The sequence below is a fragment of the Notechis scutatus genome, chromosome 1, assembly GCF_049901735.1.
Source record: "Notechis scutatus isolate UNSWTSFEM ecotype Mainland chromosome 1, rNotScu1.2, whole genome shotgun sequence".
Lineage (NCBI taxonomy): Eukaryota > Metazoa > Chordata > Lepidosauria > Squamata > Elapidae > Notechis > Notechis scutatus.
The window spans coordinates 75689410-75714625 of NC_142009.1; the positions used below are offsets into that span (position 1 = coordinate 75689410).

Below are 25216 nucleotides of genomic sequence, written 5' to 3' on the forward strand. Positions count from 1 at the left end.
TTCATTCTTCCATTAACTCTTGTAGCCAACTCCATATTTTAGTCCAATATTCCTGGGCTTCCGGGCATGACTATCACATATGGTAGAAGGTACCTTGGTACTGTCTGCATTTCCAGCATGTTGAATTCATGTTAGGGTACATTTTGGCTAGTCTCATTGGGGGCAAATGCCCCCAATGAGATCAGCGGCCTATAAGGAAAATATTATAAATGTTCCTTTCCCCCCCCCACCCCATTTTCCAAGTTATACGACCCAAGTATGGAAAGGCCTAGAAAATGCAAGCAGAGGGATTACTGACCAAGATTAGTCTGTATACTATTAGCCCAAAAAGTTGAGTGAGTTCACTGGGGAATTCTCAATCATCATGCAAACATGATTTGCGTGTGCAGCTTTGATGAAGTAAGTCCCTGTAACATGAATATGGTTTAATTGTAACATCCCAATTTAGCTAAAATTGGTTGTGCAACAATTAAACATAGGCATGGCTAAATGTCTTTAAATTGAACGTAGAAACCAGGTATTAAATTCGCTGTTTTGGATATATTATTTCCCATATTTTTGAGTGGCACAGCTCTCACAGGGAATATTAGATCTGCACACATTGTTGAATAAGCCAAAATAGTTGGGTTTGCCAAACCGTAAACCATGGGTTAAAATGTATATGTTTGGCTTAAACCCAGCACACATTGGAATCTCTCCGTAAATGGAAAATGATCTACTTTATCTTAACAATAGTCATAAGAGTTGTGAGCATTTTATTAATCACGATGTAAACAGTATTTTTTATAAAGTTCTATTGATAAATTTGTCAAGTTTATTTTTGAAAGATGCATTAGTTTTCAAAGCAAGATAAAAAAAAAATCATAAAAACTAAGTACTGTAGGAAAAAGATTAAAAGATTACAGAAAACCATTCCCCCACCTACCCATCCAGAATTTATGTTTCGTTTAGAGGATTTGTAATTTGGCCAAAATAAATCAATGCAGTCGATTCTTTTTCATACACTGCAAACTGAAATGGCTTGTTCAATGTTATTTCAAGTGTCTCACTGGCATGTTCTTCTGTGTGAGCTTCCACTTGATCTTTGCTGGGGCTGAGCTCAAAAAGTTGCTGATTTATGATCTGCCAACAAAAACAAAGATAGTAAATCTGAGTCAGTAGGCCATAGTGCTAAGATTATAAATGAAAAAAGCCCAATAAATGAAAAGATATTTTAAAAATGCTAATAAAGAGATTTAGAAACTTGAATTTTAAAAAAGTCATATAATGTTTGTAGAAGGCTTACACTCTCTCTCTCTCTCTCTCTCTCTCTCTCTCTCTCTCTCTCTCTCTCTCCCTCCCTCCCTCCCTCCCTCCCTCCTCTCCCTCTCTCCCTCTCTCTCCCATCTACATCCGTCCATGGCTGGTTTAGGAATTCTAGGAGTTGAAGTCCACAACTCATAAAAGAGCCATGATTCCTCATCCCTGATCTATGGTATATTTTCCATCCTTGGATGCTGAATACATAATACATAACTGATAGATTTATATGCTTACAAAGAGCAAAAGTCAATGACAGCATACCTTTCCAATGGTCACATTACTGCTGCTTAGCAATCTGAGATTGGCTTCTTTTCCAAGCAGATTAGGCATCCCGTATTGCACCAGGAGTTCTTGAAGGTTGTACATGCTTGTAAAGGACACCCTTGGGAAAGTCAAGTGAATTGGTCTGCAGAAGGAAGAAAGAAAGGGGACGGGACAGGGCAAAGCACAAGATTGTGAAAGAGTTGTCTCTAAATAAATTCCAAGAAGTGATGATGGTTACAGGCTTCTGGAGGATTTGAGGCTGGATTTGTCACTGAGATCACTTGTAAACTGGAAAGGAAATGGGGCTGGTTGCCTTGGTTGCTTCTCTGTCTTGACAAAGGGAGTAGTGGTTATCTCTCAAGACGGGTGTGGGAGGAGTAGAGAGAGTCCCTTTCCTAAATATGCACTACAACGATGCCATTGTGTGTATATTTTTTTTAAAAAAAGGGCACCCAAATTCAGAGTTGATACTTGTGCTTGCTCCTTTCTGCTCAAGCATTTGATCAGGTCTTTTTATAATGTCCATTAAAAGCGGCTCTTTTCATCTGTACAAAAACAACGCTTTTCCTAAAATGATTTGGCAAATATCTGCTTGGAATTTTTTTTATCTATTTGGAAATCTCCAGAGAAATGCTACACAGCTCCCTTCTGTTGTCTATTAAAGGTCCCTTTTGTAGCCATACCAGCTTAAGCTACCACCACCTGATGAATTTCTTAATCCTTTGTGGTTCCTTGTATCTAGGTACCCAAATCAGTGCAGGAGAGATTAAAATGCCATACCTGAGTGGATACTCTAATAGTACATGGCCTTGAATCCTAAAGAAGGATATGGTTTGGAAAGAATGAAAATAAATATAGGTAATCCTCAAGTTACAACCAGTGACTGTTCGAAGTCACAAAGGCACTGAAAAAAGCGACTTACACTTTTGGTGTTCACACTTACGACTTGCGGCATCCCCATGGTCACGTGGTCAAAATTCAGATGCTTGGCAACTGACTCATATTTATGACGGTTGCAGTGTCCCAGGGTCATGTGATCACCTTTTGCAACCTGACAATCCAAGTCAATTGGGAAGCCAGATCCACTTTATCAACTGTGTTACTACCTGAACTGCAGTGGTTCACTTAACCACTATGACCAGAAAGATCATAAAATGGAGGCAAACCCAACTGTCTCAATAGAAATTTGGGGCTCAACTGTGGTTGTTAGTCAAGGTCTACCTATATGGTCAGAATATTCAAATACTGAGATAAATTCCAAATTCTGCGATGCCAGAAGTGGGCCAGATTCCCATCTAGTCCAATTAAAGATATTTGAGTGCCACAAATTACATATTCATGGTATATAATAACAGAATAAGAATGTTGGAAGGGACCTTAGAGGTTGTCTAGTCAACCCCCTACTCAGGCAATAAACCCTACACCATTTTAGACAAATTGTTATTCAATCTCTTGTTAAAAAACCTCCAGTGTTCTGGAGGCAAGTCTGGTTAATTGTTCCAACTGCCACAAAATTTCTCCTTAGTTCTAGGTTACTTCTCTCCTTGATTAGTTTCCACCCATTTCTTCTTGTCCTGCCCTCAGGTGCTTTGGAAAATAGCTTGACTTCCTCTTCTCTGTGGCAGCCCCTGAGATATTGGAACACTGCTATGAATATTTGAGCATGAGTGGTTAGATGAATACTAAAGTTTTAACTAAGACATGCTCCATAAATTGAAGAATCTCATAACTACATCTGGACTTCCCCTGATTCTACAAAGAACTTCTTAGAATAATAGAATTGCAAGTGACCATTTCAGACATCATGTCCCACTTTCTACACTGTGCAGGAATATAAATTAAAGTGTTCCAGAGACATATGACTGTCTAGCCTAAAGAGCAACCAATTATCCACCACCTCCTTGGGCAATTGGTTCTACTGTCAAATTGTTCATATTATTATGAAGTTTTCATGAGTGCCTAGTGTTGTGATAAATGTGTGAACATACTTTGATTGCAAGTTTTGAAGCCATATCGGAGAAGGTGTCAAAGAATATTGATCATCATTAGGTAGTTCTTTGTTGTTGCTGGGCTGTAAGAGCAGCAAAAATATACTCTTGCTGAGAGGAATTTCAACAATGGAAAGTCCTGTCTGATATTTATGCTTGAAGTTTCCAGTTACTGTCATCATAGGAACAAAGATCTTAGTTTGGGAATCAAGCCAGAATTCTTGAGGTTCTTTGAGTGGGGAAGCTCCATTTATTACAGCTGAAAAACAAATGAAAATACGGTTAAAGGAAACTAATGGTTTCCCTCTCTTTGGCATAAAAAGGATCTAGCTAATATTACATGCAATGTATATTTATCCCTTTATTCACTACTCTTCTTGGACAGAATTCAAGTTTCCTACTGCATACATACATCCAAATGAACTTATAACGCAAAACCCTAAAACAATAAATCAAAAACTGGCAGAGTAGGGAAACTAAATTCAGAGTGTTAAGTAAAGTGTTATTTTAATTAATTGTGCGTATTGCTTTTGATTATGATCTGAGAAACCTTAAGAGCAGAGGTCTCCAAACTTGGCAACTTTAAGACTTGTGGACTTCAACTCCCAGTATTCTGGGAGTTAAAGTCCACAAGTCTTAAAGTTGCCGAGGTGGGGATCCCTGCTTAAGAGGCTCAAAAACGTGCACTGTATTTCCCAACAATTGAAAATCTGCTTGGGGAACTGATCTTCAACAAGTATCCTTTGAAACCACAATAGATCTTCCAAGAATCTCCAAAAGGCCCTATACTGCAGGAATAGAGCCAATACCCTCCTCCTGTAAAGGTTTCTCACACACTGCATAACTATTTTCTACAATTGTATCCTATGAGCAGACACAGAGAACCAGTTTGGTGTAGTGGTGAAGGCATCGGACTATAAATTGGGAGTCTGTGAGTTGTAGTCTCATCTTGGGCACCAAACAGCTAGGTGACCTTGGACTGGTACTCTTTCTCAGCCCTAGGAAGAAGCAGGCAAGGACCACCCACTTCTGAAAAACATTGTCAAGAAAACTACAAAAATGCAAAAACTAATCCAGGAAGTTGTTAGGAGTCATACACTGACTCAAAAGCACAAAAACAAATACAGACTTGGCGGACTCTGGTATGAGAGATAACCAGATCAAATGGATTCACATATTATGCACAGCTAAATTTCTTTCCTACTGTGTTAAAATTTGTCAAACATGCAAGCAGAGACTCATTATCTGTTCAGTACTCAAAGAATCAAGTGAACCTTATCCTCAGACTGGGAAATGGGTGGCATATAAATTTAATAAATAAAAGAAATCAAAGTGGTGGGAAGCAGTTTATTCCTTTACTATATGATTTTAAGAAGAGATCTTTAATCTTTGTGCTTTGGCCCTGCCCCCATCATAATTGGTGGATACCTTTCTTAACTGTTCTTAAATTGCTACTGTCAATCTCACTGGGGCTACCATGGTTTTGTCTATGAATCAGTCATTGTGACCTGCAACTGTGAAAAAAGGTACTATGTCCCCTTTTTCAGAACAATATAGATCAGGGGTGTCAAACTCAGGGCCTGAGGGCCAGAAGCAGCCTGTCGGGTGTTTAAATCTGGACCACAGGGCTGGCCTGGAAATAGCAAAGGACCGACCCACTGTGCCTCTGGCAGCCAAAATGGGGCATGGGGGGCTGCGTGCAACCCCCGTGTGCCCTGTTTTCAGCCTGGATGTCCTCCTGCAGCACTCTGCTGGCCAAAATGTGGTGCGGGGGGGAGTACATGTGACACACACACACACCGTGCCCCATTTTGGCCGGCAGGGTGCCTACCCCCCACCCGGCCTGTGGAGAAGAATTACAATCATGATCTGACCCTCAAAGAAATCCAGTTTGACACCCCTAATATAGATCTTCCAAGCAACTCTCTTCAGATATAGTGTGTTATGTGCCTGTCTTTTAACCATTAGAGTGCTGAGATTCCTTGGTGAGGAATGGGGATATATTCTAATGGTTAAAAGACAGGCACATAACACACTATATCTGAATACCCAATTACCTTTCCAATTTGCCAGAAGTTAAGTTTCATCAGAGGGAATTAATAATAAGGGTTATCCAAGTTATATTCTGTGTTACAGACCTGATGAAGGTCTGGAGATTCAACACCTATTTATTACAATCCCCATTTTAACATGGACAAAGTAGTTATTGCATTATTTTAACAAGTTTCAAATTATTATTTTCCCCTTGATTTTCTCCTCTCTAAGATTGTCATTGTTCTTTCTCTGTGACAATTCCCTTTTCCCTGTCAGGTACCTTTGAAATGAGTGTAAGTTGCCAACAGCAGAGTGGTTTCTGGATCAATGTCAGCCAGCAGACTCTTGGTTCTATGTGTGCTCTTCCTTTCGACAAATGCATTGATTTGTCTTGCTGCCTCTGTGGGGTTGGTGAAATCCACAGCTCGAACATGGAAATTAACATCTGGAAAGGCCAATTCATGGACAAAAGACTCAGATAAATGGGACCCAGGAGCAGAGAAAAGGCACAAAAGCTTGGAGAAAGTCAATCCTTCTGTGTCCCTGGCGTGTAAGGGAGCATTCAGGATGATCTTCAGGGCAAAGAGAACTTTATGTCCATCTATTTTGAAGGTACAACTTGAGTTGGGTGGCGGGTCAAACCCTAACAAAACCTGCAGATTGGCTGCCGTTTGTCTAGAAGCCCCTAAATAAATGGACAGTATAGACTCATACATGAATATAGGAGAGAGGATAATATTGCTGCTTCCGTGTATTTTCTTCAGCTCTTTGTAAAAACGCGCCCCAAGCATATAAATGGGGTCTTTTAAGAACTTCACACCCAAGTGTTTCTCTCCTTCCTCACTCTTGTTCCCCAGACTCTCTTCATATGTTGAAGTGAAATGGGACTCGATTGACAGGGGAACAAACATCTTCACCAGCTGTTCTTTTTCTTCCAGCTTCTTGCAGCTATTGACATCGGTGTTGTTGAGGGAAGTCAAATAAAACGGGTGAACATACACCCGATCGCAGCCTCCAGTGGTAAGGTACAGAAGGACACATGGCACAATGACTCCAACTTTCATGTTGATGTGGATTTTCACCTGTGTCTGTTTCAGAAAGAAACAATTACTACCGTCACCAATGGATGTTTTATGGAATTTTTTGGCAGGCTTCCCTTTTATGAAATAGCATAACTATCCAAGCCACACAAAAATTAAGGCATGTACTTAGGAAGCATCAGTTAGCCTACATGGGAAATTTGCCATGATCCAGTTGTGTTTCTATAATTCACTAAAACACAAAGTATCTGATTATATGTTACTGTAGTGTTTTATGCACTCAGTTATAAAACTGGGTTTAATTATGGATAAGCACATTCAGCAAATATATTCCATGATTCAGTGTTATATTGGTTTATCCAGAGGACATTTCCAGAGATGGACAATTGCAAGATCTTATTCCTTTTTTTTTCTTTTGGAATATTACTTCATTTTAAATCAGTCTTGCATAATTTTAAATATATGTTCTGTTTAACAGGGACACCTTAAAAAAAAATCCCACTTTTTCTCACAAACTGCTATTTGAAAAGATGAAGCTGCCATGTATACTCCTTAAGTCCAAAAGCAACTATGTGGATCTTACTAAACAACAATAGGCTGTGTTTAGGTTTTGCTTAGCATATTGTATAAACCCTGCCAGTTATGGTTTGTATTTTTTTATTTTTTTACTTGAATGTATATCCTTCCCTTGATTTATATCACGGGGATCAAACCCCCCACATCCCGTTGCCATCACCTGACATATCGTGATAGATGTTTTTTCCCTTTGCAGACCTGGGTGGGCATGGCCTGTGCATGATGGCATCTGACCCACGGGCTGCCAGTTTAATAACCCTGATTTATATAAATGCTCACCTAAGAGGACTTGCAGATCATGGCTTGTGAGTTAGTATTAAACATGCCTCAAACAATACGTAAAACAATCCTTCCTAAAATATCCCTTCTAACGTTGAACTTTTGAATCAACTAATGATTACAAAAAGGAAGATAAGGGCTTGGTGGTGACCAGCTAGAACTAAAGTATGGCTTACTCCAGCTCTTCCTGCACATAACCAGGGGTGGGATGCTACCGGTTCTGCCTGGATCTATAGAACCGGTAGCTCTGAAGAGCAGCAGACACCGAACCGTTTCTGTGTCTGCTGCTGTTTGGCCCACATGCCCACCTGGGCTCTTACCTGTCCTTTATTTCCTGCTTTTTCAACCTCAGCTGCTTTGCGTAACACAGCTGAGCTTGAAAAAGCAGTAAAAAAGTGGCTTTTCCAACACTCGCACCCACGCGCAGCGCTTATCAGCTATCCGGGCGGCACAGCTTAAGGTTTATTACACGGGCGCGCAGCTGAATCACCGAACCAGTAGTAACACCAGTTGAATCCCACCCCTGCACATAACCTTTAGCCAGTTGCACTCAATTTGCATAAGATTGAGTTATACATTAGCCTCTTTCTCAGGTGAATGACGTAGAGGAACACTAAACATTGAAGACCCATTGAGCTGAACATTTGCCTAGCCTCTCAACAGCCAGATCTTCAGTGTGGAGATCTTTCAAGGCAGTCCTAATATAGACTAACCTAATTAAGATTGCAATTATTATCTGGAATTATGTGCCACCAAACCCCATCTGTGTAGAGCAGTGCTTTAGAAATGATGGGAAGAAGCGATTTAGACTTTGCGCTCCCTGGTGCCTCTTTAAAGCAGCTTCCTTTTCTCCCCCACTAGCCTCGGAAAATATATAGCTGCTTTAAGAAGCCAGTTCATAAAAGTGAGGCTACAACAGATGGGCTGCAAAAAATTCTGGATGACACTAAAGAGCAGCAAAGAGTCAGCCATCCAGACAGTGAAGAGCTTCAATACCAAAAGAATGATGTATAAAATCTTTTATATAAAATTTATTGGATTAATCATTGGAGCATTTAACCCTGAGGTGATGAACTCTTCTCTGAAGAAGCTATAGGAATAAAAAAATACAAGTCTAAAACAGATTGTCCATATATCATTCTTTATGTAGGATAATCATCTCTTTGTAGGGCTAGTATGGTGCTGGTATAAAGGGTGTCCATCCATTGTCCAACATCTAGGCAGTGGTCTGAAGGAGCACATAGTAACCATTCTATTTTCTATGGCAAGATGTTACAGTGATCTTTCTCAATCTGCACATCTACAAAAATATGAATATCGATATGTAATCTTTCATTCATATCTCTACAAAAAGAATTCATTCTTTCTGAATTACATTCTTCAAACATATTTTGGTGACTAATATTTATATTGTTTTTTATGATCCACCATGGTACAGAAATTGTGCTTCCAGTACAGAAGAAGCTGCTTCTACTTCTTAAAGAAGTTTTTGCTTATTGGGAAAGAAAACAATAGCCCAGTGCTAATTAAAATAAATGTGTGGTTTGTTTGTTTTTTAGCAGCTGCATCCTTTTTCCAGGCTCATATAAAGCAATGATGAAAAGTTCAAAGTTATTTGTTGGGGGAAAATGTTAAGAAGTATTTGAGCCAATTTCCTTGGGCTGGCTGGGGAATTCTGGGAATTGAAGTCCACACATATTAAAGATGCCAAGATTGAAAAACATTTCAACTACAGGTGAAGCACAGCAAGATCGACACAGGAGGGCAAGAGACACAAGAAGGGCAAGTGATACATGGCATGATGTCATAGCACAGTTGGTATCAATAATATAATGGCACACAAACCCAATTTTTATATGATCATAAGACAATTCAATTAATAAATTACTACTAGTAGTAGTAGTAGTACTAGTAGTACAATACAATGACATTGTTGCTTGTTACCAATTACCTATGACTGGGAGTTTTCATCTTGTCCACAAATATCTTTTTCTTTCTTTCTTTCTACACTACTTCTTGACTATTCCACATGAGATGCTCCTCTATAGATTTTATTCTGAAATCACATTTTCTTGTTAACAGAATTTCCAGAGAATGAGCTTTCATCCATATTCATATGTTTTCTCCACTAATTTTCTTACTCTTTTTATTTGCACATAGATAAAAAGCAGCAGTGGGGAAAAGACATCTACCTGTATTATTGCCTATTATTCTAGTAAGAGGACTGAATTAATTATCATAATTTATTCATAGAAAACTCAGGCCTCCTTTTTTCTGTTAATAACTCTAGGTATTATCTCCCCAGAAACCACTTCTACTGCAAATGTTTAAAGAACAAGCACTTGTTCTCTGTTGACATTTTATCTGGTTCTCATAAAGTTACATCATAACACGAAACCTTCAGTGTTATGGGCTTCCGTTTAGTGGACTTTGAACACAATAGGCCAAATCTGCTCTCTGTTGTTTGCTTTGGCACACCCCATGGGCCATTTTGTTTATGCATTAAATCCTATTTGGATTTAATGGATATTCTGCTTTATCAAGGACTCTTTCCCCCATTCATCCATTAGATTTTAAGACTATCAGATTATCTAGATTTCTACAGCCCAAATCTGCTAATCCTCATTATTTATTTTCTCCTTTTGCATCTTTACACGTATTTGCAAACTGGGCAATTTGAAATTATTCCAGAGGTTAATGTGTACCCTGTACGATCTGTAAAATGAGGGATTACAGAATTGTTCCACCAGCGCTGTGGTGGTTCAGCTAATGCCAACAGATTTTATACTGCCATCCGATGGTCAGTGACCCTATAAATTGTTCGTGTGAAATCTCACTGTTTACTTATGTGCATATAATTACTTAGTTTCCTATCAAACCTTAAGTTTAGATGATAAAAGGTACATATGAACTGAGGTTTACGTATCACTCTAAACTTTAGTTAATTTCAACAGGCTTTTTAAATATGGTGCAGTAGCCAAAGTTATATGTAATATGTTATTATTTATTTATTTATTTGTATCCTACCTTTATTGTTTTTTACAAATAATTCAAGGCAATGAACATATTCAACACATCTTCCTCATCCTATTTTCCCCACAACAGCAACCCTGGCAGGTGAGTTGGGCAGAGAGAGAGAGAGAGAGTGTGTGACTGGCCCAACTGGATTTCAGGCTAAGAAGGGACTGGAACTTCTGGTCTCTTGCTTTCTAGCCTGGTGCCTTAGCCACTAGGCCAAACTGGCTTGTTACACCATGATTTATTAGAGTTGCTTCAATGGTGTTTGCCAAAAATCGGGCCACCAATGGAAGACAGCCAGGATTTAGGGTTTTCTGTATCTTCTTTGTTGTCCTATTGCAGCCCTCTGGATTTTGGCAGCCTAGATCAGGTGGCTTTATTATTTACAAACCAGAGTGTCTATAACCATAATATATATCATGTCAAAAAAACAACAACAAATAGGCAAGCCTATTTGGGAATGCAATATGGGAATCCAACTGCTGTTGCATTTTACCCTTTGAGGAAAATAAGGACAAGCAAGCAAATGGTTACCACAACATCGATAATTTTGAGAAAAAGAGAATAAGCTGCTATTTCGCAACAGGATTGTTAAAACTATTGTTTTCCATCACCAGCAATAACAACAGAAAAGCGGTACTCACATCTCTGTCCCTTGGGCAAGAACCTCAGGCTGTTTTCGGTGCTCAGGATCATATCCCGAGGGAGCACTTGGGCTCCTATTTTATCCTCCTTGATTGCCTAACCTCAGTTACACATTAGCTGTCCCCTCTGCTGTCTGACTCTGATGGACAATGTTCTGGGAAGCGTGTTTTTCCATGTATTGGCAATTACAGCTTTTTTCCCCTTTCTTTCCCAAGGAGAAGAGCAAACATTGACCGAGGTGGTCATTTCATCAGACTTCTGTCTGCTCTCCAGCTCTAGGGCTTCCACTATTCTGCCTCCAGTGTAGTAAAGGTGGCCTGAGAGCTCATTTTCCAACACAAATAGCTACATTGGGGATCATAGGAAGTTCCATAAATAATAGTCCCTACAGCAAAACTTTTGTAGATTATAAACAGGAAAGGAAACAGAAAAAGACATGAGTATGAATGATAGATTTAGGTATTGACACATTTATCTTAAATGAAATTGAGAAAACAGGAATACACCCTTTGAGGTATTATAGTGGAGAAAACTGAGAAAAAACTTGGTTCTTTTGACTAGGTGCTAACTTCGGATAGGAAATATCCATGTACATTTAGTCCTTGACGTACAATCGATCGTTTAGCCATTTACAGCTATTTGCAGTGTCCTCCAATCACATGACCATGATTGCAATGTTTTGGCTGAAAATCAATGTTTACTTCTGGTTTTTGGCAAAAATGCCCATAGCGAACAGTGGGTTCGTTTAACGAGTGCAGCATTTAATGACAAGTGCAAAAAAAAGTTTGTAAAATCAGGTCCAGTCACATGATGACCTGCACAACGTATGACTATAATGGGCAGCAGTGGTGGGATTCAAAAATTTTTACTACCAGTTCTGTGGGTGTGGCTTGTGGGCGTAGCATGACTTGGCAGGGGAAGGCTACTGTAAAATCTCCATTCCCACTGCACTCCAGGGGAAGGATACTGTAAAATTGCCATTCCCTCCCCACCCCTAACCTGCTTTCTAGCTATGTTCTCCAGTGCAGGGCAACAAAAGAAGACACAGCCGATCAGCTGGGACTCGGGAGGCAAAGAATAGTTGGGGACAGGGCCAGTCAGAGGTGGTATTTGCTGGTTCTCCGAACTATTCAAAATTTCTGCTACCGATTCTCCAGAACTGGTCAGAACCTGCTGAATACCACCTCTGATAGGCAGGCTACCCATTACACATTACCTGTACACACCTTCCCTCAGCAATTGTTTCCAAGAACAAATTGTTCTCTGAAATGTCTTCAAAGTAGCTTTTGGTCACATCTTTTTTCTTCCTTTCTCTTCTGTTTATAATGTAGTTCCACCATGTTCCTCCTGGTACTGTGCCTCTAATTACAGCAAGATTTTGGTCAAAGGAAAATGAATTCCACTGACATAGAAAAATATGAACACTCCACAGACATGGCTGTACTAGCCCATTACAGAAGGAGCTACAATCATGTAAAATTTTGAAGGCTGGTTAATTTAAGCTCGCTCAGAATAACTCATCAGGAATGGTGGAATAAATGGATTTTTGGATCGATTCATCAAGGATATTTCATGTAACTGAATAAGCACGATATGGAGTGGAAAAAGTGGGTAAAGGAATATTCGACAAAAGAAACCTGTACGTATTAAAATGTTGTCTGCAGTTTCTTATACTTCACTATTTTATTATCAAATGGGTGGTACTGGATCACTCTGTTCTACCACAGGATTACATTACTGTACAGGCAATCCAATTGTGATAGGACCTTGCCAAATGTGATCCAACTTTGTTTGCCAATTGGGGTTACTCAGCCACTAGCAAAAGAGAAAAAAAAGGGCTTGGTTAGAAAAAATAAATCACATCGCAAATCAGTTTTATTTCTCTATTTAAATAAACCTCCCCCCCAAATATGGAAAAATGTTACAAAATATGGCACTTTACTGAACAAAAGAGAGAGTTAAGCCTAGCATCTGAATGTACAAATAATTAATTTGCACGTAGGTTCATTTATCCATCACCATTTCCCACTTTGTACAAACTCAAAGTCAATTCATAGATAAAAATTACTTATTTCTTTTGCTCCTTGGGAATGGGAGGGTTTTAATCCTCTTCTTAGATGTTACTGCCCCCTTGTGATCATGAATGGGAAATATAGATGTAAGTATATATTAAACCAGTCTTCCAAAATTGGCACCACACTCTTTACAGCACTGATGATGTTACCTAGTTTGGGTAACAAAATGTCTGCAAGAAAACAAGCAAATTCAGACAGCACCAAGGACCCCTCATTTCTACCCTGAGCTACAAATATTCTCCTTTATTGATACTATTTCCTTAAGCAACATTTCAAAGTATTGTATGGCTTCCAGTGGCTTCCAGTGGCTTCCAGTTTTACAAATTGGATTATCTTACTTAACATGTTAAGTATTACAAAGAAACCAAATCCCGATCAATTTTCTGGGTGGGAAAACTACTCACTATCATGTTCACAATTCACAGCATACTGTAGTACTGGTATTTCTTCTGCCCTAATGTATGCTAATGCCGCATGCACAAAAACTAATTTGCTATTTTTCTAAATACTCAAAGCTCAAACACTCAAAATGAGACATTTCCCAAAGCATAATTCTATTAGAAATCATTTCATTTCTGGTGCAGTAATAAATTGCATGTATTAGCAATTTAAATAAGTTTAGGCCCATGGATTCATTCAGTTATATAAAGTTCTTATGGAATGATGCCTATGGATTAAAAGCAAGAAAGCAATTATATAACTTTGAAAAATGAACAGATTACAAACAAAAAGCACTGTAATCCCAAGGAAAACCCTGAAGAGAACTTTGAAATACAGTTGTATTCATGTTTTGAGTTACTGAATGTAAGGTTAAACAACCTGTGTAAAAATAAAATTTAAATGTATGACCTAAATGTAACTGATGAAGATGTTTAGTTAACCTAAAATTGCTTAAAGTCAGATTCACCATTGCCTTCAGTAATTAATACATACAGCAAAATTAACCATACTGGAACATCAACATATAAATGCCACTATTCTTTTATTTATTCTTTTATTGATTTTAATATAAAAACAAAACATGAAATGGGGAAAAAACAAAATGGAAAGATAAAGATACAAATACTGACAAAGAAAAAAGCACAAAGAAAGTGGGAAAAATACAGGAAAAAGAGAAAAATCATTTTAGCAATAAATAATTACAATTCTATATATAGTTATCTAATGCAATTATTATTCAAGGACATATATGTTTCTAATATATTTATATAATAATATTTTCTGTGGTATTTTTTAACCTAAGTTACTTTGTAAAAATGACTCCCATATATATTTGTCCATACAAAGCTTACATCTATAGGCACTTTTCTCATAGGTGGCAGATACAATCAGGTCTTCAAATCCATTGAGTGAATGGGGCCATCTTTCAAATGCTGCAATATCAGTACTTTCACCATAGTAGGACATGGAGGATCCATTTACATTGTCCAGTTCTCAAATTCCAAGTGCTAGGTATGTAGTTCAAAAGATATTAACCTCTGAGTTTAAAACTGGGTTCCCCATAAAATCATAAAAAGATATGAATCAGGTATGATACATTCACCTTTCACCTCAGAATGAAGAAATACAGGACTGGTTGGTCAAACAATATATGACTAACATTTTGCAGGAGGCAGTGACCTAACTGCAGCTTTGCCTTGTCCTTTACATATTTTTGCAGGATTACTCTCAAATAGTATTTTTTATTATGTTATGAAAACTTTTGAGGTGGATTTAAAAACTGGTTTGTCTGAACCGGTGAGAACTGGCTGAATCCCACCACTGACAATAGTCTAATTGGGAGGCGACTAGGGTACAAGTGACATGAGCAGGGCCCCTCAATCAAGGACTGTGCGCAAATGATGTGCAATTTACATGGGGTTGTCACATCTGCCACTGTTCCTTGAGTAGGAATCATGAGTCCAGGAGGGCCCTAGTCATGCATGGGGTCTGTTTGGGCCAATGTAAACCTATCCAGCCTCAAAGATTCATAGTCCAGAACCAGAAGATCCAAAAAATCCAGATTCACTCTGCCAGGGTTCAGTGGAACCCTGTAATCTAGACCCTCACATTCTCCAGGCACTGGGATAAGGTGTCCTCAACATTGCTTAATTAATCAGGGGCACAGATGTATCATACTGCTTCAGTTTTCTTTGCTGCAATTGCCTTTAATTGCACTTTATAATAATACTGCTTACTAATTTTGCTATCTGTAAGCTACTGCAGAAAGTTGAAAAAAGGGATATCAATATTTTAACTTAATGCATACATTATGAGAATGCATGCATATGTGTGTGTATAAGATATATATATAGATAGATAGATAGATAGATAGATAGATAGATAGATAGATAGATAGATAGATAGATAGAGATAGATAGATAGATAGATAGATAGATAGATAGATAGATAGATAGATAGATAGATAGATCGATCTTTGGTTATTCGGGTTTTCTCCCGCGTAAGATTGGAAGTATCTAGGCAGCGTTTCAATGAAGTCTCATTCATCATCTTCAGGCTTGTGTCTTCCGCTCTGTGCTTCTCAGAGTGATGTGAGCTTGCAGCTGCTTCTTCCTTTTAACTGCTAGTGGGGGTGTGACTTGATTGGGTGGGGGCTTGACTGTGTTCTGATTGGGTGGGGGTGTGTTCTCATTGGTTGGGGTTTGGCTGTGTTCTGATTGGTTGGGGGTTGGCCGTGTTCTGATTGGCTGGAGGTGTGTTCTGTTCAGGTGGGGGCTTGGTTGTGCTCAGGTTAGTCTTAGTTGCTGGGGATTTGAGCTGGTGAGCTGTGGTCCTGTTGTTTGGCTTCGCGTTCGTGGTCGTGCCACATCTTCATGGTGGGCGTCAGTTCGCTTCATCTATGGGTCGGAGGGGTTTGAAGCGGGTAGTGATGTGGCTGCGGTATGGCTTCTGGTCCATGGTCGTGTCTCATCTTCTGTGTGGGTGTGAGTCTGCTTTCTACATGGAAGTGTGGTGGTCGCATCTTGTGTGGCCCTCATGGGTGTGGGTCTGGTGTCATTTTTCATGTTAGGTACTCATTTGTTAATGAGGGTGGGTTTCCAAATGGCTGATGGGCGAGAGGTATCATCTTGTTTATTCATGCTGTGTGGGCGTTTTTCTATCTCTATGGCTTCTCTGATTATTCTGTTGTTGAAGTGTTCGGTTTTGCAATAGTTCTGGTATTTTTAAAGTCAATCTCATGTCCTGTGGCTTTGAGGTGTTGGACCAGGGAAGAGTCGGTTCTTCTTTTTTGATTGAGTTCTTGTGTTCTTCAATGCATGCACTTATTCTTCTGTTAGTTTGTCCGATGTATGTGGTGGGGCAGGCGGTGCAAGGGATTTCGTATACTCCTTGGTTTTCTAACTCGATTTTGTCTTTAGGGTTTCTTAGGATGGTGGATATTTTTCTGTTTGTGAAGAATGCTGTTTTAAAGTTGTGTCTTTGGAGGATCTTGCTGATTTTCTCTGTAGTACCTTTTATATATGGGAGGAGGGCTTTGCCGTTCTCTTGTTCTCTGTCCTGGATTTTGGTTGGGGTTTCTTTTTGGATTAGGTGGGTAATCTTCTTTCTTTGGAATCCATTGGCTGTTAGTAAATTAGTGAGAGTGTGTAGTTCGGTTTTTAGGTGTTGTTCGTCGGCTAAGCATTTTGTTCTGGAGATGAGTGTCTCAGCTACGGAATTGAACTGTGCTGGGTGGTGGTGTGAGAGTGCGTGTAGATAGCGGTTTGTATGTGTTTTCTTCTGGTAGATGGTGAGACACGACCACGGACCAGAAGCCATACCGCAGCTGCATCACTACCCGCTTCAAACCCCTCCAACCCATAGATGAAGCGAACTAACGCCCACCATGAAGATGTGGCATGACCACAAACGCGAAGCCAAACAACAGGATCACAGCTCACCAGCTCAAATCCCCCGGCAACTAAGACTAACCTGAGCACAACCTAGCCCCCAACTGAACAGAACACACCCCCAGCCCCCACCTGAACAGAACACACCCCCAGCCAATTAGAACACAGCCAACCCCCCAACCAATCAGAACACAGCCAAACCCCCAACCAATGAGGACACACCCCCACCCAATCAGAACACAGCCAAGCCCCCACCCAATCAAGTCACACCCTCACTAGCAGTTAAAAGGAAGAAGCAGCTGCAAGCTCACATTACTCCAAGAAGCACAAAGCCAAACACAGAAGCCTGAAGATGATGAATGAGACTTCATCAAAACGTCGCCTAGATACTTCCAATTTTACGTGAGAGAAAACCCGAATAACCAAAGATCCACATACAAATACCCGCGAAAACTTCAGAAAACAAATATATATATATATATATATATATATATATATATATATATATATATATATATATATATATATATATATATATATATATATATATATAATATATATATATATATATATATAATATATATATATATATATATATATATATATATATATATATATATATATATATATATATATATATATATATATATATATAATATATATATATATATATATATATATATATATATATATATATATATATATATATTCTTAAGTTTTCGTGGATTACATGTATGGTATTCGGCTTGGTTCGGTATTTTCCCACGTCATTGTAGTTGTTCTTTTAAAGTTGTAGCAGCGTTTCCAGCAGAATCTCATCTGCCATCATCAGGCTTCTGTATTGTGTCCGTCCGATGGACACAATACAGAAGCCTGATGATGGCAGATGAGATTCTGCTGAAACGTTGCTACAACTTTAAAAGAACAACTACAATGACGTGGGAAAATAATCCGAACAAGTCAATATATATATATATATATATATATATATATATATATATATATATATATATATATATATATATATGTATGTATGTATGTATGTATGTATATATGTATATATGTATATATGTATATATGTATATATGTATATATGTATATATGTATATATGTATATATGTATATATGTATATATGTATATATGTATATATGATGTACATATGTACATATGTACATATGTATATATGTATATATGTATATATGTATATATATATGTCTAGGTGTGTTCGGGTCTTTTCCCGTGTAAGATTAAGAGTATCTTGGCAATGTTTGGCGAGGTCCCACTCGCCATCTTCAGGCTGATGCTTTCGGCCTGAAGATGGCAAGTGGGACCTCGTCGAAACGTGTTAGGGTTTGGGGATTAACCCCTAGAAGAGTATTGCAGCAGTAGTCAAGCCAGGAAGCCAAACGAGAGTGGAAGGGCCCCAGAGTATACACACACTGAACACAAACACTGTTTGTAGTTTAAATAGTTTTTAATCCAGTTAGAGTTTAAGCATTGTCATTCAGTCCATTAAGTCATTCACAGTATTTCCATCCAGTAAGACTCACTAGTATAGTCCAAGTAAAGAGTCCTTGCAATATCTTTATCAGCCGATAAAGATATCTTCTCCTCCTCCGGTTTCACTTTCCAGAGAAACAAACGCTGGATATTCAGTAAACAGTAGCAAACAATAACAGTTCAGTCACAGGCACTCACAGTCAGTAATCACAGTTAGTCGCAGCAGCACACAGTTACAGTCAGTTACAGACAGTTACAGTCAGCTTTCCAGCTTCTAATGCTTCCTTATATAGTAACTTCTAACCGCACCCTTAATCGGCTAATTGCCTGCTGCATTGTGCTTAAAGTGATAAGCACTTAAACCATGATATCTAAGTTTTATATATTTATTCACCCAAACCATATTTGGTATCAATGTTATACCTAACATACTCCCCTTTTGGGTGATATAAATATATAATACCTTTACAATCTAATCCCATATTTTTCACAACTCTCCTGGTGCTTACTGGCACCTTGGGCTTTAGTAAAAATTATCAGCTAAATTGTCCTCCGACATACAGTACTCTAGCTGAATCATCTTACTTCTTACAGATTGTCTCACGTTTAGGTATCTTAGATCTGTATGCTTGCTCCTTGTTTTTACTCCAATATTTGTGGCCATTTGAATTGCTGCCTGATTATCTTCATGTATAATTATAGGATAATCTACTGTTATACCTATATCAATTAACATTTGTTTATACATTATTAATTCTGTACATAACAGTGATAAACAGGAGAATTCTGCCTCCATAGTAGACAAACTTATATGCTGTTGTCTTATTGACTTCCAGCCTATTAATGTATTACCCAGCATTATGGCTGTTCCTGAAGTCGACTTTCTAGTGTCTCTTTCTGATGCAAAGCTAGCATCTGCATAAGCACTCAGAATTAAATCACCCTTTGGTTCTAAATACAATGAATAATTCATTGTCTTTTTTAAGATATCTTAATATCCTCTTAGCTGCATTCCAGTGTCTTTCACATGGTGCAGAATTGAATCTAGCCAACTGATTCACGCAGTACGAAATATCTGGTCTAGACCAATTACTAATATAACTCAAACTACCAATTAAAGATTGATAAATCACCTTATCAAACTCCGGGCTTTGTACATCAGTGTTGCTAAACTCCTGACTCATTGGAGTCTTAGCCGGCTTACAAAGCTCCATCTTGTAATCTTTTAGCAATTTGCTTATCTTATCTTCCTGAGATATCTTAAAACCTTTCCGTGTTTTCTTTATATTCAAACCGAGATACTTCTTTATCTCCCCTAATTGCTTGATCTTTATTCTCTTTCCTAATGATGCTATTATTTTATTTGCCTCATCATTAGTTTCAGTAATCAAAGCAATATCATCTGTGAACAGTAATAATAATGATACTTTCCCATTTGTCTCCCTCTTAAACAGACATGGATCGGCTAAACCAGCTTTAAATCCTATATTGTCTAGTTCCTTTACAATATACTGGTTCCATTCATAGCCTGATTGTTTTAGACCATAGAGGCTTTTCTTTAACAACCAACAATCATTATTATCCTTATTTTCACTTTTAATACCAACAGGTTTTTCATATAAATAATATGTTTTAATGGGCGTGCAAGTAAGCAGTTTCCACATCTAAATGGTTAACTATATAGTTTTTACTAGCTGCCCACACTAAAGCTGCTCTCAAGGTTGCTGCCTTAAGACTAAGGTGCAAACACCTCATCATAGTCATTAGCATTCTGCCTAAAACCTTGGGCTACTAACCTTGCCTTATGGATTAAATTACCATCTTTATCTGTTTTACCTTAAAAATCCATTTGCAGCCAATGGATTTCTTTCCTACAGGTAATTTGGCATTTTCATACACTTTCATATCTCTTAATGAATTCAGTTCCTTATTCATTGCTGCATACCATCTTTCTTTTTCCTTATTAGGATACTTTTTAATTTCTTCAACAGAATTAGGAACTTGATTAATCTGGCACACTGTGTTAGCCTGGTACCTATCAGGCGGTCTAGATACACGTGTAGTTCTTCTGGGAATTACAGGGCTTACAGGAGGACTTTGTTGAACTACTACCTGTTCATCTTCCTCATCCTGTTCAGCTATTGAATCTGTTTCTTCCTTTATGGGCACTATTTCATCCTGTATTTGTCTCTTTACTTTATTTTTAAAGTTACAGGGATAACTAATGGGATTTCTATAGGATTCAACAATTACATCTTTATTGGCATCCTGTTCTAATTTCTCCCATCCTTCATGTTCTAGAAATTGGGCACTAGCACTACATAACACTTTAGATGTGCCTTTCTCCCAAAATCTATATGCCCTATGGTTTGCCTGATAACCAACGAAGAAAAATCTTTTAGCTCTATGTTGCCCTTTTTTTCTGAGTTGTGCAGGAATATGCACCCATGCTGGTGCACCAAATGTGTGCAGGTAACTTAGATTAGGTTTCCTGCCATGCCATCTGGTGAATGGTATTTCACCTGTTGTTGTATTAACAACGTTGTTCAATATGTTATTAGCACACATTGTAGCCTCCCCCCACAAAGAATCAGGTAACCCAGAATCATTTAACATTGTTCTAACCATTGCCTGTAGTGTTTGGCCTCTTCTTTCAATAAAAGCATTATGTTCTGGCCTGTATGGAGCAGACTTCTTATGCTCTATTCCAGCTACCTTTAGTCTGTTCTGGAATTTGTTATTAATAAATTCCGTACCATTATCTGTCACCAGGGTTATCAGTTGTCGTTTAGACTTTCTTTTAGCAAACCTAAGCCAATTGAAAAAATGTTGATATGTTTCAGTTTTGCTTTTCATTAAATAGCAAAACCCATATCTAGAATAATGGTCCATAATGCTCAGTATATATCTAGCACCTCCCATACTGGGTTTCTTTGGACCTATTATGTCTGCAAATACTAATTCTAAAGGTTCTTTTGTTTTGAAACCATTTAGCCTATTTGCAGGCAATACCTTGCTCTTATCTTCACAGCAAACATTACAACGCAAATATTTATCACAATGTTTTAACCTTATTCCTTCAGATAACTCAACTGTTCGTTTTAGCATTTTAAAATTTACATGCCCCAAACGCCTATGCAATAAATGGATACATTCTTCATGAGGCTTTATATTATTAAATACAGTTTGTGCCTCCCCTTTCTTACTATTATCTAAGACATATAATGTTCCATTTAAAGCTGCAGTTACCCTTTTGTTATCTTTTTCAATTATGCAATTATTATCTTTAAAAGTAATTACATAACCTAATTTATCTAATACCCTTACTGAAAGCAAATTAAACTTTAGTTGCGGTACATACAACATTTTTATATCCTGGTTTATGTACGGACAACGTGCAAAACCTTGACCTTTAGCTTTCAGGTTCCAGCCATTGGCAAGTGATATATGTTGAGAACTTGTAGACATTTTTATAAATTTTGTCTTATCTCTTGTGATGCAGTGAGATGCGCCACTGTCAACCACCCATAAATTATTCTTCACATCAGAGTTGCTAAACGTGGCTAGTTCAAATGCTTTCTTTGGCTTTTTTACATTCTGGCTTTTTCTCTTTTTGCAGAATCTTGCCAAATGTCCTCTGCCTCCACAATTAAAACACTTTTTAATTGTGTATGCCGTCGAAGATAAATTCTCTTCTTCCGGGTGCTTTACTTTGCTAATCTGGTTTCTTTCAAGCTTTGAAGATAATTTCTCTTTTTTCTTATCTTCTCTCAGCTCGTCACGCTCACGCCTTCTTCTGGCTTCTTCTAGTAGCCTGCCTGTTATGTCGGTTAATGAGAGGCTTTCTTTTGGCAATACTTCCAACGAAGTCACATAGTCATCATAGCTTTGATCTAATGAAGATAATATTATGTAGACTTGTTGCAGTTCATTAAATATAAGCTCTTTTTCTTGCAAATCTTGAAAAATGCTCTTCATACAGTTTAAATGAACTAACATATCTCCATTCCTCTGAAGATGCGTTCGAAAAAGCTTCCGTGTAAGATTTATATGTGCTCCTACACTGTCCCGAACATAAATCTTCCTGAGGTTCTCCCAGCAGTTTGCAGCATTTTCTTCTCCACGAATATGGACAAGCTGCTGATCACAGAGAGTCAGTCCTATGATGCATAAAGCCTGCTCATTCTTCAGTTTAAAGTCTTGTAACTTTTCTTTATCATCATCATCAGCAGGATCCCATCTACTCACATCTGGTGGGTTTGCTATAATGTCCCACAAACCTTCTCTGCGTAGAAGTAAACTACATTTCATTGACCATGAAACATAGTTTGTTCCATCCAGCCTGGATATCATGGACAGTTGTGACAAATTTACTTGTGCCATTACTCTTCAGATATTTTGACTATTTTAAACTAATTAAAACAGTTTGTTTTTACAGTAATGTGCAACTCACACCAACTCTCTCTGCTATATCCTGGTTAGTTAGACTATGCTGCTGGGCCCATAACCAATGTTAGGGTTTTTAAACGTCACCAAGATAGTCTCAATCTTACACGGGAAAAGACCTGAACATGCCAAGACCTGCATCCCTGTACCTGTGAAAATCTACGAATATATATATATATATATATATATATATATATATATATATATATATATATATATATATATATATATATATATATATTTGTTTTCTTAAGTTTTCAGGTACTTACATGTATGGCCTTCGGCTTTGTTCGGAGTATTTTCCCACGTCATTGTAGTTGTTCTTTTAAAGTTGTAGCAACGTTTCAGCAGAATCTCATCTGCCATCATCAGGCTTCTGTATTGTGTCCGTCTGTGAGTTAGACTTTTACAGTGGTTTCAGATTTAAATTTGGGGCAGCCTATTGCTGTGCCAGAATGTTTTTTCTTCTTCCTGATTGGTTGGGAGTCTTGGTCTGTGTTTATTGGTCTTGGAGTTTGCTGTGTTCTGCTTGATTGGTGTCTCTAATATCTTCTGTCTGTTTGGGGCAGCGTATTTGGGGCAGCGTATTGTTGTGCCAGAATGGTTTTTTATACACACACACACACACACACACACACACACACACATTTTATATGTATAAAAAAAACACGCTGCTTTTATTTCATCAGAACAATGGCTAGAGTGCCTTAAGACATTAATGTGAAAGGAATTTGGTTGCATTGTTTCGTATGGATGAAAATCTCTTTTTTTCCTTTGGAAGCAATCCAGTTCAAATGTGTGTCATAATTAGCCCAGAACCATATTTTCTGATGCTAGCAAGCTGTTTCTGCCTATAGCATAGATTCCTCTAGATCAGGGGTCCCCAAACTTGGCAAGTTTAAGACTTGTGGACTTCAACTCCCAGAATTCTGGGAGTTGGAGTGCACAAGTCTTAAAGTTGCCAAGTTTGGAGACCTCTGTTCTAGAAGTTGGTGCATCTGATGGAAAACAAAAGGCTGCAAGAAGCACATGTATATGTACGTCCTGAGATCTTCCTGCTCTACAACATTTTTCAGATTCACCCATGCAGGAAAGCAAGGTCCCAGGCTTCCCTTTAGCATTCAACCCTTCTCTTCCTAGTGGCAACCGATTCCTTTACTACTTGGTCAGTCCCCAGCTACTTTCTCAATCACCCTCTGTATGTCTTGTACCAGAGGGCAGGTAGCTGGTAGCTGGAGAAGGACATGAAGAAGCCAAACAAGTTTTTTCACTGTTTATTCTCTGGGTGTTGCTTTTTAAACATTGGTGTGCACAATTGTCAAGCTGCCATTTAGGCAAGAAGAAAGGTAATTTTCTCCCTTCTAAACTCTTTCCTGCAGGTAAATATATTCCTTTAAGGGCAATGTGATTCATTCTCTTTTTTTGCTGTCATTTTCAGGATAGTCATTTGTAGAATTTGTAGAATTTCCCCCTTTAGCTATTTGCTTCCTCCTCTTCTTAGACAGAAGCAGAGCCATGCCTTATACCTACCGAGACCCCAGCTCAAGAGCTCCTCCTGTGCCCCAAAATGCTTGTGCCACACACTCCAGTGGCCAAACCTACCAGGAGCTGAAGCTGGAATGCCAACAGAAGGGCACCCTCTTTGAGGATTGCGATTTCCTAGCCAACGACTCTTCCCTGTTCTACAATGACAAACCACCAATCCCCTTTGTGTGGAAAAGACCAGGGGTAAGTTTATTTTATTTATTTATTTTTGTCAATTGTTTACAAGATAATAAATAGGTATAAGTAAAAACATAGTTATGAATACATGGATACATATAAGAAAAATAAAAAATAAAAGAAACAATAGGACAGGGACGGTAGGCACGTTGGTGTGCTTATGCATGCCCCCTACAGAACTCTTAGGAAAGGGGTGAGGTCAATAGTAGACAGTCTAAGGTTAAAGTTTTTGGGGTTTGGGGAAGAAACCACAGAGTCAGGTAGAGTATTCCAGACATTGACCACTCTGTTGCTGAAGTCATATTTCCTGCAATCAAGTTTGGTGCGATTAACCTTGAGTTTGTATCTATTGTGTGCTCTTGTGTTGTTATGGTTGAAGCTGAAGTATTCATTGACAGGTAGGACATTGCAATGTATGATTTTATATACTATACTTCGATTGGACTGAAGGCGGCCTAGTTCTAGGTTTTCTAGGTCTAGAATTTCGAGTCTGGTG

The 25216-nt window shown here is 38.3% G+C and overlaps 2 protein-coding genes across 2 annotated transcripts in view; one reads left to right on the forward strand and one right to left on the reverse strand.

The window, feature by feature from the left end:
* Positions 1–738: 738 nt before the first annotated feature.
* AGT (angiotensinogen) lies at positions 739–11200 on the reverse strand. Its single transcript, XM_026669471.2, has 5 exons — positions 11146–11200; positions 5869–6676; positions 3555–3813; positions 1564–1708; positions 739–1122 (listed from the first exon to the last, which is right to left on the reverse strand). Exons 2-5 carry the CDS (start codon positions 6650–6652, stop codon positions 937–939), a joined length of 1374 nt encoding a protein of 457 aa, XP_026525256.1. The 5' UTR covers positions 6653–6676; positions 11146–11200; the 3' UTR covers positions 739–936.
* A 3391-nt stretch (positions 11201–14591) lies between these two features.
* CAPN9 (calpain 9) overlaps positions 14592–25216 on the forward strand; it is a 49705-nt gene continuing 39080 nt past the window's right edge. The window contains exons 1-2 of the mRNA XM_087968012.1: positions 14592–14673; positions 24500–24726. Of these exons, the coding sequence (XP_087824138.1) occupies positions 14592–14673; positions 24500–24726 (309 nt within the window). The remainder of the gene's footprint in view (positions 14674–24499; positions 24727–25216) is intronic.

Bases quoted from the DNA above. Each gene is read 5' to 3' on its own strand.
- AGT (XM_026669471.2), bottom strand. From the start codon at position 6,652: ATGAAAGTTGGAGTCATTGTGCCATGTGTCCTTCTGTACCTTACCACT. The intron at 1,709-3,554 runs GTATGTTCACAC...TTCCTTCTGCAG, and splicing joins CTTCAAAACTTGCAATCAAA to ACCAATTCACTTGACTTTCC. The intron at 1,123-1,563 runs GTATGCTGTCAT...TTTTGTTGGCAG, and splicing joins GTAATGTGACCATTGGAAAG to ATCATAAATCAGCAACTTTT.